Raw genomic sequence first — 20,079 nt, 5'->3', positions numbered from 1 at the left:
CTCCCCACTCTATATCCTAGGTAGGAGACCTCTGCCATATGCACCTGACATTTGTTTGGCTTAATGGTCAACCCTGCCCTCTGTAGTCTGCCCAGCACCTCCCTGGCATGTTGAAGGTGGTCTGGCCAGGAATGGCTGTAGATGGCAATATCATCTAGGTAAGCAAGGGCAAACCCTCCTGCTCCTGTTAGGATATGATCTACCAGCCTCTGGAAAGTCGCTGGGGCATTCTTCATCCCAAAGGGAATCTTTGTGAACTCATACAAGCCAAAAGGAGCCACAAAGGCTGACTTCTCTCTAACACTGGGAGTCAAGGGTACCTGCCAGTAACCCTTGGTATGATCAATGGTTGTAAGATACTTAGCCCTGCCCAGCTGCTCTAGGGCCTCATCTGTCCTAGGCATGGGGTAAGCATCCAACTCTGTGTGACTATTTAATTTCCTGTAGTCCACACAGAACCTGGTGCTGTCATCTTTCTTTGGCACCAGAACTGCTGAGGAGGCCCAGGGACTGTTGGACTCTTGAATCACCCCTAGTTCCAACATCTCCTTTACCTCCTCCCTTAGAGTCTGTTTAACTCTCTCAGGCACCCGATAAGGGGCCTGCCTAATAAGCCTTTGGGGTCCTGGTGCACCCTTGTTTCCCAGTGAACATGTCCCCATATTCCTGCAACACTGCTCAGATTTCTCAAAACCTGGGTAGGAGATAGCTGCTGGGACATTGCTACCCCTTCCACTTGAGGTGTCAGCCCGAGCCTCACTGAGGAGATCAGTCCCCAGATCTCCCTCAGACACCTGCTGCAATCCACTGCAAATGCTCAGAACAAGGGCCTCCCCATCATAGTAAGGTTTCATCATGTTAACATGGTACAATTTGTGCCCCTGCTTTCTACCTAGCAGTGCCACTATATAGTTAACATCACTTACCTTTCTTACCACCTTGTAGGGTCCCACCCAAGCTGCTTGCAGCTTGTGTCTGACAGGAATGAGCACCATTACCTGCTGCCCCACAGCATACTCTCTAACTCGAGCATCCCTGTCATACCACACCTTTTTCTGTTGTTGGGCTTCTGCCAGGTTCTCCTGGGCCAAGCCCATGAGTTCCCTGAGCCTTGTCCTGAGGTTTAAGATGTATGCCACAATAGACTCCTTGTGAGACATGCACTCACCTTGCTACTTATCTCAAATTAAATCTAGAGGTCCTCTCACCCTATGCCCATACAGCAACTCAAAGGGTGAAAAACCTGTGAATTCCTGGGGAACCTCTCTGTAAGAATACAACAGATGGGGCAAATATTTGTCCCACTCCCTCTTAAACTGATCTGCAAATGCCCGTAGCATGGACTTGATTGTAGAGTTTAACCTCTCAACAAGACCATTAGTCTGGGGATGGTAGGGGGTGCAGGGGTGGTCTTCATGTGCTTCACTCCACAGGATTTCCACAGATAAGCCAGTAGATCTGACATAAAATTGGCACCTCTGTCAGACAGTATTTCTTTTGGGAAACCTACCCTGCTGAAAATTTCTAACAAAGAATTTGCCACCTTCTCTGCCTCAATGGAGGACAAAGCCACTACCTCAGGGTATAGTGTAGCATAATCCATTACCACTAGGATATATTTTTTCCCTGTGGAACTTGGGGTACTCAGTGGACCCACAATATCCATAGCTACTCTCTGAAACGGCTCCTCAATTACAGGCAAAGTCATCAAAGGAGCTCTCACCTTGTTTCCTGCCTTGTCTACCTTTTGGCACTGCTCACAGGTCCTGCAGTACCCTGTTACATCTCTGGAAATTCCAGGCCAATAGAAGTTCTGCATAATACGCCTCTTTGTGTGTTTTATACCCATATGATCTGCAAAGGGAATATCATGGGCTATGGCTAGAAGTGCCAGATGATAGGCTCTAGGCACTACCAACTGCTGTACTCCCTCATCTTCTAGCCCTCCCTCAGGGGTCCACTCTCTGTATAGTAACCCTTTGTCTTAGTATACAGAGTCCCCCCTTTCCTTGAGAATCAGGTGCCTCCCTAGCTACCTGCCCCAGGCCTTGCAAAGTAGGGTCTGAGAGCTGAGCCTGTCTCAACTCTCTCCTTGTAACCCTTCCCAGCTCCTCCTCCACAGGAAGTCTGGCATCCTCTGACAGTGGTGCCTCACTGTCAGCCTGGGTGCTACTACTCACCTCTACCTTTGCAGTTACTCTGTCCAAGGGACCATCAGTACCCACAAGCAGCTCTGGCTCACATTCAGTCTCACAGCTACTGCATAGCTTCCTCCCTGAAGTAAGCACCTTAGCAGTCCTGGCTGCAAGTATGCAGTCTGTCTGGGACTCCCCCAGGCTACCAGACTTACATGTTTGTCTTCAAGCCTAACTGCGTGTAACTACATAAGCATATGGTACTGCCTCATCCAAATCCTTCCCTCTCAGGACATCTGTAGGATGGTAGTTTAGTACCCCTGTTGCCTCAAGACGACCTACTATTGGCATTTTGTCTTTCTCACTTACTGGCTCCCTCACCTTTGGTTCCCCACCTTGCCTCCATGGACACCTGTATGCCACATGGCCCCACTGGTTGCATTCAAAACATTTAACCCTAGCTCTTGGACATGTACCTGGACTAGTGGCTTCCCCTGCTACTGGCAGATTCTGTTGTGGCAGTATGTGCTGCGCAGCATGGGTTCCTTTAGACCCATGAGCAGTACTGGGGTCCTCTTCCTGTGTAGGGCTGCCCTGCTTGCCAGGTATAGGTCTCACTAATTCACCAACTCGTCTAAAGTAGCACATTGTTTATCAGCTAACCAGATCCTCATGTCCTCAGGCAAAGTGCTAAGGGCTTTTCCCCTCACCAAAATGTCTGCCAGCCCTTCAAAAGTGGTGATTGGACATCCACTCACCCACCTATGGAAGTAAGTGTTGAATTCAGCAACATATTCACACACACTTTCATCTGTCTTGTGTCTATGCTCACAAAACTTTTTCCTATACGTTTCAGGTGTTAGCTTAAACAGTTCTAAAAGACAATTTTTTACAGCAGTATAATCAAAACATGCAACATCAGACATTTTAGCTAATGCAGTTACAGCTTTACCATGGAGTAAGGGGGTCAGGAACCGTATCAAGAGTCCTTGGTCAACTTCATACTGTTTACATACCCTCTCAAACATATGAATGAAACTATCAAAATCATACCCTCTTTAAACTGCGGAAGAAATTTACTGACCTTTTTTGCTTCTGGAGTCAAGGTTACTCCCTTCCCCATTACCTTCGTGACTCTGGTGAAGAGTCAGCATCTCATTCTCATGCTGCCTTTGTCTTTCCTTTTCCTCAGCTTCCATATGTAAAAGTTTCTCATTCTCCTCAGCCTGTAGACTCCTCATTCTCTCAGCTGCTTCTACTTCCAAATGCCTGGCCTCCAGCTCAAGTCTCTTTAGCTCCAGCTGGATTTTTAAGTCCACTGCAGAAAGGTTGAGCTGTCCATTCTCCGAGGGAATTATATCTCCACTGCTAGTCTGATTGTCCTCCTGGTTGCTGTTTTCTGATGCAGCTGTAACCAAGGCTGCAGTCAGGTCTGCCTTAGTCAGGTTTCCATGCACTAGTCCCCTAGCCTGGTACATCTCTGCCAGCTGGCTACTTGTCAGCTTTCCATACTCCTTTACTGACATGCTGCCTGCTCACCCTGACTAACTAAGCTAACAAAAGAAATAAAACAATTGTGATCTGAACTCTGAGTATTCACTGCGTGGCTGTTAGTACAAAACACCTTCAAAGCTCACTGTACACAAGCTACAGGATTCACTCTACCCACACCACTACAAGCCAATTAGTATTTACCAACTAATTTAATATGTAATGTGTATATCCCACCGCTGCCAAACACAAATGTGAGGATATCTTATCCCAACCACTGCCACCAATTAATATGTGACACTCATGCCCTGGCCCAGCAGTCAAGGAGCCTCAATCCTCACCACTAACATCAGAGAGGGAATCTCATATATGAGGAAAGGATAACAAATACACACAGTAAAATGATATTTCTCTTATAAGCACAAAGAGATCACAGTCAGTCTAGGGCTGGTCGCTCCCTTGCTCCCCAGGTCCCCAATAAGACTCCCCACTGGCACAGCTATAGGGTTCAGATCTCAGCCTAGCTGGGCAAGCTAAAATCTCCAGCACCCTCTCCGTCCAACCAGTGCTTCGTGTCCCTGCCCATGTAGCTGACACAAACACATTTTAAGATAAGAGTTTACACAATCACACAGACACTTCTGCGGAAGGCTGGCACAGGTTCTCCAGCTGTGCCCCTTTTACCCAGACTATACAGTAGTACCAGCTGCCACCACCCAGCTAATAATTATCAGCTACTCAAAGGCCTTTAAAAGTGTGTCCAGTTATTACTGTGCAATATTATTATCCAATTGGTAAGCATGACTAATCAGTCAAGACTTACTTGGAGTGACTTGGACAGCAAACTCTATAAATATGCAATGTGCTCTAGAGCATAACTTATCTCTACACAAACTAGCCACAGTTAAAAGGTTTTAAAATATTTAATAATAAATAATTAAAACCACAAGACAATACTTTCTAGTACACAGTCAGTGCTAGCCAGGAGAGTTCAGAGATCACACATAAATACTTAAAATAAATCAGTAGTACAGTTCTGACACCACAGAAAAACACTTAGTCTAAACTTTCTAATTATAGCTCTCTCTAAAAGAAACCACAAGTCTAAGATAACTTACATGAGACAACAGGCAGAGTGCTGATGAGTTGGATATCAAGACAAAATGCTTAGTAATCTCTGGTTCTCTCTGTTTAAATTGAAACTGCAGTTCTCCTAAAACATTCCATCATCTTTTACACTTTCCTGGTGTTCCCAGGCTGACAGAAACTGCATTTACATTCTTTTACACTTAGAGCAATAAAGGATATTCAACATGTAAATTCTGGTCATTAACTTTAGCCTTAAAACAATAGGCAGGAAGCCTTCATCTAGCCGGACTGGAGCCGACTTGTAAACATCAAAGGCAGTCATGAAATAATTTTAATTTCAAAGGACCAACAAGAAATGCTTGACTTTTTGCCGCATTGTTTTAAGTTCAACATTTTTTTTCATTTAAGACAACAAGCCTGTGATTCACATTCATATTTACAAATGATAGAATTATGTACCAAATTCTATTCGACTAGGCTGGCAGCCTTCACCCATCTCTACCAGTCTTCACAGCTTAAATCAAATTTATGCAACTTATCAGTTTTCCTTTAATGTTTTGTTTTAATAAACAATACCTTAGGATGCATGAGTAGTGTATATTTATTGACTGAATGTCCCACAGTTTGTATATAATCTTGATTTTGTAGCTATTCATAGAAGTGACTAACTGTCATGTAGGAAGTTCCCTCTCTGCAGTTGTGTACAATGTATTGTTAATATTGCATGATGCAAATGAACTATCCATATTTGGTTTTATGCATGTACAGCTTGTGACAAGAGGTGAAGGATATCATTGCCTTATACATACCCGTCATGCTGCATTCTGCCCTTTGCCTTTATCTGCCCCTGACTACAGTGCTTTGTGGAACACCTGCAGTAGGTACTGCCATCATATAGTTAGTCAGCAGACATGGTCAAGGGACATCAATAAAGATTTTATGCACCATAGACATGCCTGTGGAGCTGGGTTCATTTGCTTTACATTCAAATGATGGGACCTGGTGATGTGGACCTAGCCATTGGCAAGAATACATTAATACCACATCACTGGAGGTGAGTACATCACTGCATGTTTGCTCATGTTGACTGTACTTTGCTCAAGTTCAAAATATGCTATACCATCTCATTAATAAATACATTTATTTACCTGGATTTTCAAGTTTTAAAATGTGAGGGCTGTGGTAATACATCAAAGGTGCATATCAAAAATACAGACTCCATCAGGCTTAGGTCAAGGTTGATGATGTTGTAGATGACTATAAATTTATGGAAGGCATTTGTCTTCTATGCTGCAATTCACATTTGTGTGCCTTAGTTTGGGGGATCATTAGCATAGATATTTAACACATAGTACAGTACATACACAATGGATCACATCCACATTTCTTAAGTTACTTACACAATGGAGCAACCCCATACACCTGACTTTGCTTCATTTTTTTTTTACAGAACTTTATGAATTGTTCTAGTCTTTGGTATCTGGGTATACTGTATAATATACCTGCACCACTGTGTACCAGCATTTATGAATAGAGCCCAAACAACTCCGTGACATAGATAAATAAAGCCCTATGTCACAGGTGACCTGAGTTTGAATAGCAGCTCAGGTGCCTGTAGAAGCTGGTGGGGGTTTTGGATGATAGTGAATGACCACTGTCAGTTCATCCATCTAGGTTCGGGGGGAATGACTCTGACTCACCACATGGGTGGCAACAAATGATAACACTAGGTATCTGTCAAGACTGTAATTTAAGCAGAGAAGAAGCATGCTTCCCTTTGGAGGGTAGATATAGTGCAGCAGGGAGGAGCCACTGGGGAGAGGTTTCTCTGTCAGGGGAAAGTGTAGGCCACCCTGAAGGTGCAGCAAGCTAGTGTGCTGCTGACTACCTGACTGCCAGCCATAAGCAGATGAGCTTTTGGGGGATTCCTGGACAAGAATAAAGGGGCAGTAGTCACCCCTCCTTGGAAATCCTGGCTCCCACAACCATGGATTGAATGGGCAAATTTGTTGCAGTTTTTTTTATTAATAGAAACCTTCTTCATTACAGCTTTACTAACACAGTGAGAAGTTGTTTGCTCTACATTTCTTTAACCCTGAGTTGTTGAAAGGTGCTTTTAAAAGTTAGTTTTGTGATTTACTAGTGCACTTGCTTTCTATAAGTAAACCTGGAAAGCAATTCATTAAGATTCACTTATCTGAGTCCTTATCACTGTTCCGTTTTTGCAGTAGTAACTACAGATACTCTTCTGACATCCATTTTGGATGGAATGAAAAATGAACCTTAAAATAGGCATTACTGTTCTTACATTATGCTGAACTGACACTTCATAAAAGATGTTTAAAATTTCAGCGTTACATGCATCAAAGTTTTTATATTTCAGAAAATTATGCCATAAAGAAAAGTGTGTCTCATAGCTGACAGTGACCTTCCAGATTTACTACTGGTAATGGGCTTGGAACATGTGCTTTGTTTGCACAGCAAGTTTTAATGTAAAGGGTATGCCTGGTGAAAAACAGAGTGCCTAATATGGCACAAAATTCATCTGCAGTATCTGAATCCTTCAAGAGCCACCATTTCTTTCCCCTGCTAGCTGTGGCTCTTAAAAAAGGGTGCAGTTAACAAGAAGAACAGAAAGAAAAACACAAATTAAACAAGTAACAGTATCAGTTACCGAGCCCTACCTTTTCCTTTGCTTTCACTAAATGATGCTCTTAGAAAGCTGTGGTTAGCAAGCAAGATAAATAAATAAATGCAAATAAATGCAATTATCTTACTCAAATAACTTTGACAACAGTTACAAGGGGAGTACCTTTTCCCTTCATGAACTGAGACTGTGAGATAGCCATGAGTAGTGGGTGACAAAAAACAAATAATTACAACAATCTAGAGCAATATGTGTGTCTGTGTCAGTGTGTGTGTATATGTGCGCGTTTGTGTGTGTGTATAAAAATATAACATATATATATATATATATATATATATATATATATGTGCAAGATGTGGTCTGGATGTGATTTGTATGTGTATGTGAGATGTTATTTATATGTCATTTTTTTTGTTTGTGTTTGTGTGTGATTTTCTGTATATGTGTGAGAGACTGGGGGGAATTCCATATGTTGCCAACCCGTGCAGGAACCCTTTCCAATTCAGAGACTGCCCCACTGCAGTGATTTTCCATGGCATTGCAGTGGGCAGTCTTGCCAGTGACCCATTAGAATAATGAGGTAATTACTGCCACAAAGGGCTTTTTGCACTGGAGGTAACAAGGAGAGATTCAGACTTGTGCATATTAGCTGATAATGAGGTCTTTCACATTGTGGCAAAATATCTGAATCACATTGTCTGCAATCTCATGAAATGATCTACCTGCAGTTGGCACTTTAAGAGGCTGAATGGTTATTTTTCTGAATTTTACCCTGTGTCATTTCTGCATCTGTCTATTTCTGTTATATCTTTGGGTGTGTGTCTGTATGTGTGCGTGAGTGCATGCGTGCACATGTGTAGACATTAAATACCTATATAACTTGTATTTTGAAATACTTCCTCCAACAACTTTGAAACATTAGACGGGAGTATGCTTTTGCTTGAAAAATATGAAAACAATGTATATGCTAAATATAAAACAAGTACAAAACAATTTAACAGATAGCGTATTATCTAAGCACAATATTGTCCTTCACGGTGAGCATTACAGGAAATAATGGAACTTCCAAAAATGTTGGCCACTATCGATCGTTTGATGTAACTTAAGCAGGAAATGAATAACCGCAGACAATGATGTATTATTTGAGATAACTAGCAGAAGAAAAGAGGCCTGACCTTACAGTACAAAGATTTATGTGCCACTATAGGGAAGGCAGGCACTCATTGATGCAGTTTCACTACTTTCTTTGTTCACATCTTTCTTGTTTTTACTGTATTTTGTAATTTATTATGCCATTGGTTGTTGGAAGGTGCTTTATAAGTTAGTTTGACTAGCCAGCACATAGCAGTGATCCCATAAAAGGCAGAAACCTATTTGGCAACTATGACAGATAATACTTCGAGGAAAATTAAGGTCCCATGTCCTGGCCAAGCAAAGGGAACATAAATACTTACGCTGTTTAAAAAAGTCTTAATTGTGAATGTTGTTGCTATAACAAGATCACAACTAACTTGCTTTATTTTGTCTTTTATTATAGTGTGCTTTTGCATTTGTGCAGCATGGGTCTAAAATCCAGACAGAGCTGAGTTTACAGGAAAGTCAGAACACACTCCAAGCCATTGAAAGAGTCCGGAGTATCTCTCAGCTGCATGGACTGGCAAAGACAGCTTCTGCTATAAAGCAGGCCATGTAAGTATATGAAACTCAACAGGACTGCTCTAGCAGCCTCAGGATTTATGTTTCTTTGTTTGTGATGTCTTTTTTTTTTTTCTAATTTCCTGACATTCTGTCTCTGTGTTTGTCTATAGATGCTTTGACCTGTCTGCATGCCATTCTGTCTGCCAACCTATCTAGCTGTCTGTATCTGCCTCACTTTCTGCAAAAGTACATTTCTATTTGTCTATCTATTTTTACAATCTGAATATCTGTGCTTATTTTGACAACTAATGACTTTGAGCCTGATTGCAGATTCTGTTTATCTATCTGCTTCGCTTTAGACTATGCTGAATGAACTCTGTACTTGTCTGCCTAAAGCTTCTGTCATCTTCTGTGTTTATGCCATACTTGTGAATATACAAAATAGGAAAACTCAGAGATGTTACCTCTATAAGACAAAGCATGAAGATTATTTCTTTACTGTTTTCTTAGTCTGTCCCAAGAGTCATACTCTAGGTTCATAATGGTATTAGATGTGAAAGTGTCACTGTGGTATTCATGTTTTGTCATTGTAAAGTGAAAGGAAAGGCACAAATTATATGTATATCCTGACAATGAGTACTTTATCACTGCTGTTTGAGCTTGACTTGTTCACAGGTTCTTAGCTTCTTACCAAACTCACAGTCAAGGATATCATCAGAAAGCTCAGCCATGTCACCCAATACTGGTGGGAGACTAACAATGTCATCCATTAAGTAAACCTTACCCACGTATCCCCAGTGAAAGTTTGTCACCACCCATCTAACCATCCAGATTGTTTTTTAAAGGTTGATAGGGAAATACCCTGCTTAATAAGTAAAGGCAGCCTATTCCAAATATGGGGGGATATTTTGGATTAAGTATCTGTTATGCCATCTGATGTCATTGATGTGGTAATATAGGATTTGCTCTCTAGAGTGGGTGTTTGTGTTACCACTTGTTCTATTTAGGTGAAGGAGTTTATATCACACTGAGTAGACAGACAAGCTTTAGTTTATTAGAGTAGCTAAGCAAACTGAAACTTTAGATCTTATGGTTGTCATGTGAATAAGTTACAGCCCTAAGTTTAGAGTTGGCCTTACATTTCCTTGATTTCATAATAGTGCGTTTGAGAAGGTTACTTAGAGTTTTAAATTCCTTTTATAATAATGAAGTAGACATCTTAATAAGAACTTACTCACCGTCTCCAAGGCCAACAACACTGCAGGAGAATCTTTATTTTCCAACTATATATCTCGTATATGGAACTCCCTTCCTAAATCTATTCTCTCAATCTCATCCACTAACCACTTTAAGCCATCACTTAAAGCTTATCTAAAAAATAAGTGGCTATGTTCCTGTACTAGCCCCTCATGAATGCTCTGAAACATCACAGTATACCCCAACCATATCCAACTTCTTCCCCAGTGTTTAATCCTTTATTCCTTTATTCCTACCGACCTGTCTTAACCTTATATCTTGACATAAGTCATGCTTTACAAATAGTACTAGCTATGTTCAAAGCCTAGGTTTTGTTGTCAAGATGGAACAAATTTGTATTTTCTTATTTATACTATGCTTTGTTTACTTTATACTTTATTAATTATTGTAAAGTGTGCAACTAAAATTTACTGTTACTTGTGGAGCTTTTCTCCCTGGGCCTCCGCTGAAAAAGGACCTGGTCCAGTTGGACTTTCCCGTTAAACAAATGATAAATACATAAATGAATACATCTTTTACTGACTGCCATGACCTTTTTATTTTTATTATAGTTTGTTGATGTGGAAGTGGATGCCTCACTGCATCTATCCAAGAAGGAGTAGAATTAAGAGCTGTAGTCAGCAGCCTCAGTTATACAGCTTGCTGGGGAGCTCTACCATTTACAATTTTCAATAAGATTAATAAATAGTGACTAGTTGGTTTTAGACTAATCTCTGAATGTAGAAGAGTTATCGGGGTAACAAAGAATTTTTATAGAGAAGATCACAGCGAGGTGGTTTTATTTAACTAGGGAGGGAGTAACAAACTAGGTGGCACAACTGGGAGCAATGTTTGTGAAGACAAGATCAAGATGATTAACACAGCTGGTGGAGGGGGGGGCAGTTTGGTCAAGTGAACCCCAGAAAAGTATGGGTATATTTGTGGTTGATAAAATATTTTTGAAAGTTTATGAGCAGATACTTTAGGTTATCCAAAATAAAAGGTATTTCATTCAACAGTTACATTTTCTAACTGATTTTACGGTATTCTGCATGTCCTGAAGGGGTCATATATGGGAATCTATAGCTGAAATAATTAGATAATTAATTTTATTCAGTGCAACTAGGACTTTAGTTGTAGATTTGTATTACGCGGAAGCTGGTGAAAGACAATGAGGTTACAAATAAGCACTACGGATAGTTCCCAGCAATTGCCAGTGGATCTGAATGTATGATGGGTATTGTTCCCTGGAGAGCAGGGAGTGCTATCATTACATTGGAACTAGATTTCTGTAATTATGCAAATGCTGAAAGAAAGCTTCACATTTAGATATCTTATTAATTAGGCTTCTGGCATTTAGCACTACCACTTCGATAGTATCCAGATTGGAATTTGCTATTTTGGGATGTCCATCGGGTGATCTTTACCTAAAAAAGGCACTGTGGGAATAGTAACAGTTTCAGTGGTATGCAAAGCTAAGGGGTGAAAGACGCAGGCCATCCCTGGCAAAGCAGGTGCATCTATTGACCATTTCATGTTATGCAGACATACACTGGACCCCACTAAAATAGCACCAATGTACTAGCCAATTTTTTTAACATTGAATTTAGGTATCCTTCTTTTTGCTGTATAATGCTTCTTAATGCTAGGGCATTGCCCTCTTTGAAGACATAAACAGTAAGCTCCACAATGTCTCCTTGTGTCTCCCCAGGAGGGAGCTCCTAAGATCATTCTCTATCACATGGCAAACTACAAGGCCTTTTTGTACTTTTGTTTAAGTGTGGAACCTACAAGGTTTGCAGATTCATCTATGAAAGTCCTTGTATATGTCTATATCATGTTAAATACACTATACAAGTTTCAGAAATATTTAGTTGCAAATCCACAGAGATAGTATATATAGGGATGTACTTGGATGTCAAGCATTTTATGTTGGGATGACAACCTGGGCTTAGGAAAAAGAATTAAAAAATATATATGTGCTATAAAAGTAAAAAATGCAAACAATCCTTTATATAAACACACTAACTGTGATAAGTACAGAAAGCTTTTGTTTTATGTTATTGAATACGCTCCTTATGATACGAGAGGGGGATATTATAAAAATAGGTTGGAGATTTGTGAAGCCGAATGGCAGGCTAGGTTAAATGTAGATAAGTTCCCTGGTTTTAATGAAACTATAAATATAAAATGTTTTTTAAAAGACAAAAGACTGAAGGTTAGCAAGAAAGATTTTAGTATATATTTTAGGGTGTATATATTATATATATATATATATATATATATGTATATATGTATATTATATATATATAATATATATATAAAACGTGTATGTATATATATATATATATATATCTCCAGAAAAATAGGTGTATGCTCTTGTGTCTTGTGTCTGCAGTGGTGTCGATCTCCGTTGTGTCCTTCTGAAACAGATCTTGGTTTCTTTCTGCTATGTGAGTCCTAAAGCGAGCTATTTTGTCTCCCCCCAAGGGCTGCTGTACTAAAACTTAAATTTAAATGTAAATGTAACCAAAATATAAAAATAATAAATAATAAATAAATATAAAAAATAAAAAATTAAAATTAAATTTAAAATTAAATTTAAAATTAAAATTGAACTGTAAAACTATGGGGTTACTGACTATAGTTCTAAATTTAGATTGCCCACTACCATCTGTGAAACAATGGAAGCAAGCTTGGTTCTGAGAAAGATTCTGCTGTGTCCGGCTGGGGGGCAGATAGAAGAGGTGTCTGCTGCTCTCCCTTCATCAGGGAGTCATTACATATAGTAACTTTCTGATACATTAACTTACTGTCCTTTTAGGACTTACATACAAAAGAAAAGCAAAATCTGTTCAGAAAGAAGAAAAGAAGATCGAACACAACACAGGCACAGAACAGCTGGGAACACAAACAGCACAGCAGCAGGCCACCCATTGTCCCAGCTCTTTTCAACTCTTCCAGCTCTCCGTGGATGGATCCCTTATACCAACAGCACAGCTCCAGACTCACAGTCTCACAAAACACTTTCTTCTCAGAGCTCAGAGAGATCTGCAGCTCATCTGGTAAGCAGAGCAACACACAAGAGACAAAACAAAAAAAAAAACAAATTATTAGAGCCACCACTACCAACCTGAGGCATTCAAAACAACACACAACTTCTCCTTCTCAGACTCACAGAAATCTCTCATCAGCTGTAAGACCAGCCCGGGCACAGACACAACTTGGGTGAACCAAACAAAACAGTTGGGCATTCTAAACACAAAACAGCTCTTCTCAGAGCTCATAGAGATCTGTAACAGCTCTATATAGAGCTCCAGCTGCCCACAGGGCTAAAACAGCTCTTTTTAGAGCTAGCTGCACCACTGACTACACGTAGAAATCTGTTCACCGTTTAGGATCAAGAGTGAAAGGCTATATATTTTATATATATATATATATATATATATATATATATATATATATATATATATATATATACACACACACACACACACACACACACACACACACACACACACACACACACACACACACACACATGTATATATATATATATATGTATGTATATGTGTGTGTGTGTGTATATATATATATATATATATATATATATATATATATGTATATATATATACACACACACACACACACACACACACATATATATTTTTATATACATTTTATTCAGGGGTTAAGAATATTAACTCTCTCTAAGGTCACTTTAACACATAACTGAGTTGTAATTGGGCTTGAATTTTTATTGGTTTGTATACTATTTAAATTCTGTAGATTTAGAGTCAATGTATTGTTTTCTGAAGGGTTTACTAGCTAAATCAAAAATCACAGTTCTTTGTGTATTTACTTAGCTGAGAATAAAAAAGATATTTCAGGAAAATGATGACAGCTGTAATGTCGATTATTTGTAATTCAGAATTATTAACATTACCCAGGTAACCTTGACTTCCGGTGATTTTCTATTTACGTTTTGCAGGGAACCAGCCCCCATGCACCCCCCACTCCCTGCATATAATATATGCAAACTCCGAGATCGCACTAGAGTGAGGAAAAGGGTAAATTTTCCTATCCCCACTGTAGTGCGATCTCCAATTAGAAAGTCAGCCTTATATGAGCGAATGCACACTAGCATTCTCTAAGGTAGATTCAAACATTTGCAGATCGGCGTTACAGAAACTGGGAACCATGCATTCGACCATCCTGGTTTCACGTAATTGCCATTCCACATTTTGATAGTAAACCTTCTGAAGAAGTAATTTTGATGAAAGTGTTCAAATAAAAAACATTTTTATTGCTAACACAATGATTTTACTTTGGATCTGCTACACTATAAGTGGTATTTGAGTTTTTGATAATTTATCAATACACAAAATGATTAAGGGGATCCTTAATCTTTCATTTGCAGTTGCCAAAAACTGTACTGTCCTATGATTTGTGTGTCAGTGGTTGATATATATGTATTTTCTACTTTTACATAAAGTTATTAGAATCATACCTCTTGTAGTACCTTTTAGTCCTTCATCTAATCCTTTGAAAGTTCATGAGAGTTGCTATTAATGCCATTAGGTGCAGGTCTGAGTTCTGGTGAGGAACCAAGACATTCTCTTTTGCATGGTCAACATTCTATTTACAAGCAAATGCATTTTGTAGGCTTTTATTCTTGAGTGACAGAACTGCTACTTTGTGAACTATTTATGTAGCTTCCTAAGCCAGGTTTCCCTTTGGTGGTATGTACTGTGTTCACCCACAATTCTCTAGGTGCAGTAACATTTTCCCAGTTTTAATGATGGAAGGTGTACAGTCTGCACACTCTGCGTCTTCTTAGTTAAGCTCTTGCATACCTTAAAAGCTTCTACTAAGATTATTTCATCCATGTTACAGCAGTAGCTGAGCGTATTGTTTCGGCACATTAGTGGTGCAAAGATGCAATTCTATTCTGAAATGTAACATTTTGAGGTTAGAAATAACACACAATGCTGTGTTTTTCTAACCTTTACCAGTATGCATACCTTTTAACATACAAGTAATGAAATATAGTAAAACACAGATAATAAAATAAAAAGGTAAACATATTAGATACCAAACAACAAAATAGCAAAAACAAAAGAAAGATGGAATAGCAAATACACACTTATTATTAAACTCACCCTGACTTCCTTGCCATGAAGCTTTCATTGTTCATAATTTTAGCTAGTTGACCAACTATTTGATTACTGCAGATAGCAGTACATTTTGTGAGCCCACTCTCAATGAAGTAACATTGTCCAAATGCTGTTGTCATCACTGTATTTTCACTTGAATTCCAAATTTAGGTTATAAGGTAAGAGCATTCTCAATACTTTAGGTATATCATTTTCCATATAATTTCTAACTTTCAAATTCATATCAGCAAAAGACAATCAATAAAACAAAATGAAAAGTATATACTAGAAACTGAACAACAATATAACAAAATAATGGAAATGAATAGCAAGTATACAATTTTTATTTAGCTCACACTGACATCATCAGCAAAGAAGCCTGACATGGGCAAGAATAAATGTTGTTTAGATATACTCAAACACATCAATTCTCTATGTGAAGACATTGCCATTTACCAATAAAACAGGTAAAGACAGAGTCAACAGGGAAAGTAATGTTGCAGTAAGATGAATGACTCATAAATAAGCCCAATTTATTTCCTTACTAAGATGAAATGATGCCATATGTAAAACACCTGAAAATCAATTGACTTTCACAAGTTAGTAGCTTCCGTTTTACCACTGCTGTATGTTGGACCTGCAACCGTAATTGCACCTTAGTGGATACTGCATCAGTGCATTTAGCTCATTGTAAAACTTGGTTGAATTAGGAAAAGACAAGCATGCAGAGCGTAATGAAAGCTGAGGCATATACTCACATGTCTGTAAATGTTGCACTTTAAGACGGCGTATGTGTTTCTTTAAGTTAATGTATTCTCAAAAGGTTTACAGTTTACTTAATCCTTGAAAAGTTGGATGGTCAGTATAAAGGTGGAATATAAGTTCAGAGAATAAAAACAATATTTCTTATGGTATCACTAAAGCACGATAATAAAATACACATTTTTCAGAAAGCTTCATAAAAGTTAGTTTAGAACATCTGAAATAGAATTATGGATGTTAATAGTTCAAGGGAGAAGATAATGAACTTGTCACATGTATGTTTACTTTGGGGAAACTAAGAAAATCCAAGAGATTCTTATATTACCTATAGACTTGTTATTTACCAAAAAAGGCAGGCAGAGAAATCGTTTAAAATACACAACATAAAGCAGACAGAAAATCTAAAAAGTGGGCTTAAGGAAAGTGTTTATTTCACTATTTTCCAACCTGCTACCCGATGCTAGCGAACTACATTTTTTATTTTACTGGGAAGCAGGTAGCTCCGTCAGTGCCGCTATTTTTTAAACAGACTTTCTGGTGTCATTTGTTTTTTATATGTTTGGAAGAGGTATAGAACAGAATTAATAAGTAAGTAAATAGTCAATATTGCATGCATGATACCTTACTGAACAAATAATCTACTTTTTACTTCTTTTCAGAGATATCTTAACTGGAGAAAGTGGATCCAGAGAGAATGCTACAAAAACGATGATTGTTTTGAGTGATGGAATCATCCCTGGGGATCCTGTGAATTTGTTACATGTGGTTGACTCCCCTCAAATGGCTGCCATTCAACGATTTTTTATTGGGGTATGTTTCAATCTTGCTTGTTAAACTGAAATATTGTTCAAGGTTTTAAAATAGCACTTTAAAAAATTGAAAACTAGGAACTAAGATGTCAGAATGTATCTTTTGTGTTACTTCTTAAGTATCTTATTAAAAGGTCATAGTGAATAAAGGTTACCTTGATGACAGCTGTAAGAAACTCACTTGGAATCCAGCTACCTTAATTTCATAAGTAAGTCTTTCGGCTTTTCTCAGTTTGGGGTCGCCACAGCGGAACTCCCATCCTCTAATGATTGGCAGTGGATTTTTACAGTGCCGAGTTGCCAGCCCGATGCCCAAAGCTACCTTCATTCCATATGCTCATAATTCCTTATCAACCTTACAAAGCTAGAATCATAACCATAAAATGCATAAAGCATATCTAATTTTTATCTCAATCATTGTAAATACAAAGCATCTGTGACATACAGAGTTTCGATGTAAGTGACATGAAATTATATTTGCATATTTAGGTGTCGTAGGTGCTTGTAGAGCATTCTCTGATTAGTTATCAGGCTTCTGTTAAAAAGGGTAAAACATAACCAGCAACAAAGCTGAATGCCTGCAGTATTCATTTAGAATGTGGAAGTCAGACTGAAATGTGATGGCTTGAAAAGTGTTTAAGCTTTTTCTTGTTAAAGGAGACAGTGCTACACTAGGTCATATGTTTTAAAATTGTAATGATTTGCAGTGGAGGTGCCATATTAAAATCATAAATGCATTATATAGAACTGGGAACAGTACCAGACATTCAAAGAGTTAACAGTTTCTATATGCTGTGCATCATAATAATTGAAAGATATGATGTACAGTTCTAGTCAGTCAACAAATTAGTTTAGACACCTCTTACTTGGGAGAGCATTTTTTATTATTTTTTTTTTTTTTTGAGGTGTGACATGGAGTTAGCATCTACTGAATAACATAACAGCAGCCTTCTGTACCTCAGTGAATTGCACTTACATGCTTGCTTGTTTGTTTATTCTGTGTTAACCAGATAAGAGGATTACGTCCATTGACCCTTTTCAGTCATGGACTATTCCTGAGTGAAAAAGGCTGCAGCAACTTACAAAAACTATACATAAAAAGGTTACATGTAAGTAGAACAACAAGGACATATATTGAATTAAAAAGGATAGCATGAAAGGCAAACGGTTATAAAGTATAGCTCAAGGTGGTAATCAGTCAGCATAGCTTGATTAGAAATGGCTGTAGTAGTCCATTCAGCTATACTTACTAAGCTATTGATCTAGAAGGATCCTTATAAGCCTAGTTGTGCATTTCCAAGAAATTTATAGCCTTTGAGTTTTATGTACGAATACTAAAGGTGCTAGCGGTAGTGGTACTGCGGTAGCGTTGTCGCCTCACAGCAAGACGTTGTCCCGTTCGATTCTCAGCTAGAGCGTCTACTGTGGAGACATGTGTGAATGGGCGTACCTTCATTGAAGGTTGTGTGTTAGGGCCGGCAACTCAGCACGTAAAAATCATCAACTGCCAATCATTAGCAGACCGGAGTTCCGCTGTGGCGACCCCTAACCGGGAAAAGCCGAAGGACACAACAACAACTAAAGGTGCTTGTATTTTAAGTACAAATAGCTCAGAGCCAGGCAGATATTTACATGTTACCCTATTAAAAAGGAACAAAGGTGCCTTGTGTTTTAAGTACAAATACTCAAGCACCCTTGTATTTTAAGTATGAATAGCCTAGAGCCAGGCAAACATTTTCATGTTACCCATGTCCATAAGGGGTAAAAGTGCCAAACCAGAATGAACTTGTGGCTTTCCATATATTCATCCAGACTATGCTTAAATAGAGTAAGAGACATATTTTTCTTTGTGTGCAGAGAAAGACAATTTCAGAGAACTGCTATTTTCTCTGATACCTATCTGTCCCACTAACATGTTCTGTTTGTATTGCAGAAGAGATTAAGATCTCTTGAGTGCATGTTTATGCCGCCATTGGACTCGTGAATGTGCAGTAGGTCTGGAAGGATGGAGTTGGCTGAGGCTTTATAATCAATGCCATGATAGTCCCTCAGTAGCCTGTAAAATAATGAGAAGAAGGACAGGGCTTTGAGATGGTCAGTGTAGCTTTTATGATTTAGGCCCTTGATTTTCTTGGTGAGAAAGCATTGTGATCATTCAAGTTGTGTCATGTGTTTGGAATGGTACATACCAAAGGGGGCATTATACTCAACAATCAGCCTAGTAGGTGCCGGATTCAGTGGACTGTTTGCATCACTTGACCTGGACACCATACCCTTACTAATAAGTTATGCAAGAAACATGAAGATCAAAGGACACCTTGTCAACATAGCTTCCCAGGTCTCTAACTACTGTTTCAAGTAATAGTGCTTGCTGAAGGATTCTATTATATATTTTTGGCATTTAGGTTTTGGCCAAGGTTTTGACTCCAGCTATTTGTTTTGGAAAGCCCTTTAAGAGAATCTTTGTGTCTTCTGGAGAGTTTATGATGGTACCAAGTTTACAGCCATCTGTAACCTGGTCAGCCATAAACCCTTAACAGTAAAATAAATGCCAAAGAGGAGTGACTGAATGACTGAGCTTTAAGGTACACTGTTAGTGACAGGTCTTTTGGAAGTGATCATGCCACTTACCCAAATTTCTTTGGTTTTGTTAGTGAGCCAGTTTGTTATATAGATATATATATTTATTTGGGTGAGTTTCTCGACATACTTGAGTGTAGGAGGATGCTGAATACTTTGGTAAGGTCTAGATATGTGATGTGTACCAATTCTCCCTCATCCATTGCATTAGTAACCTTCTCAAGAAAGTCAATCTGCATAAGTTGGCAGGATTTACCTTTGAAAAAATAAACTGGCTGGAGTCAAGAGTTTGTAGGTTGTCTACGTCCCTATTTATTAATTTCATAATGATCATTACTTTTGCCTTACAAATGAGGCTGATCAGACTTATGGGTCTGAAATTACTTGTGTCCATTGATGCTCCACCTTTGTACAGGGGAATGACTGTTGCTGTTCACTATTCATCTGACACAAAGCCCTTTTGGAAGCTGATACTGAATAGCCTCTTTGGAAGGGGGGGGGATTGACAGGTCCTATTTCAGATTGGTCAGTAGGTA

The 20,079-nt window shown here is 38.9% G+C and overlaps 1 protein-coding gene across 1 annotated transcript in view; it reads left to right on the top strand.

Annotated features, from left to right (window-relative positions):
* Window positions 1-20,079, top strand: part of ITGAE (integrin subunit alpha E) — a 1,198,231-nt gene that overhangs the window by 343,767 nt on the left and 834,385 nt on the right. The window contains exons 9-10 of the mRNA XM_044054873.1: window positions 8,900-9,051; window positions 16,814-16,964. Coding sequence (XP_043910808.1) covers window positions 8,900-9,051; window positions 16,814-16,964 — 303 coding nt within the window. The remainder of the gene's footprint in view (window positions 1-8,899; window positions 9,052-16,813; window positions 16,965-20,079) is intronic.

Source organism: Protopterus annectens, chromosome 13.part0, assembly GCF_019279795.1.
Source record: "Protopterus annectens isolate FY-2018-M chromosome 13.part0, PAN1.0, whole genome shotgun sequence".
Taxonomy (NCBI): domain Eukaryota; kingdom Metazoa; phylum Chordata; order Ceratodontiformes; family Protopteridae; genus Protopterus; species Protopterus annectens.
This window is presented reverse-complemented; position numbering and strand designations above follow the sequence as displayed.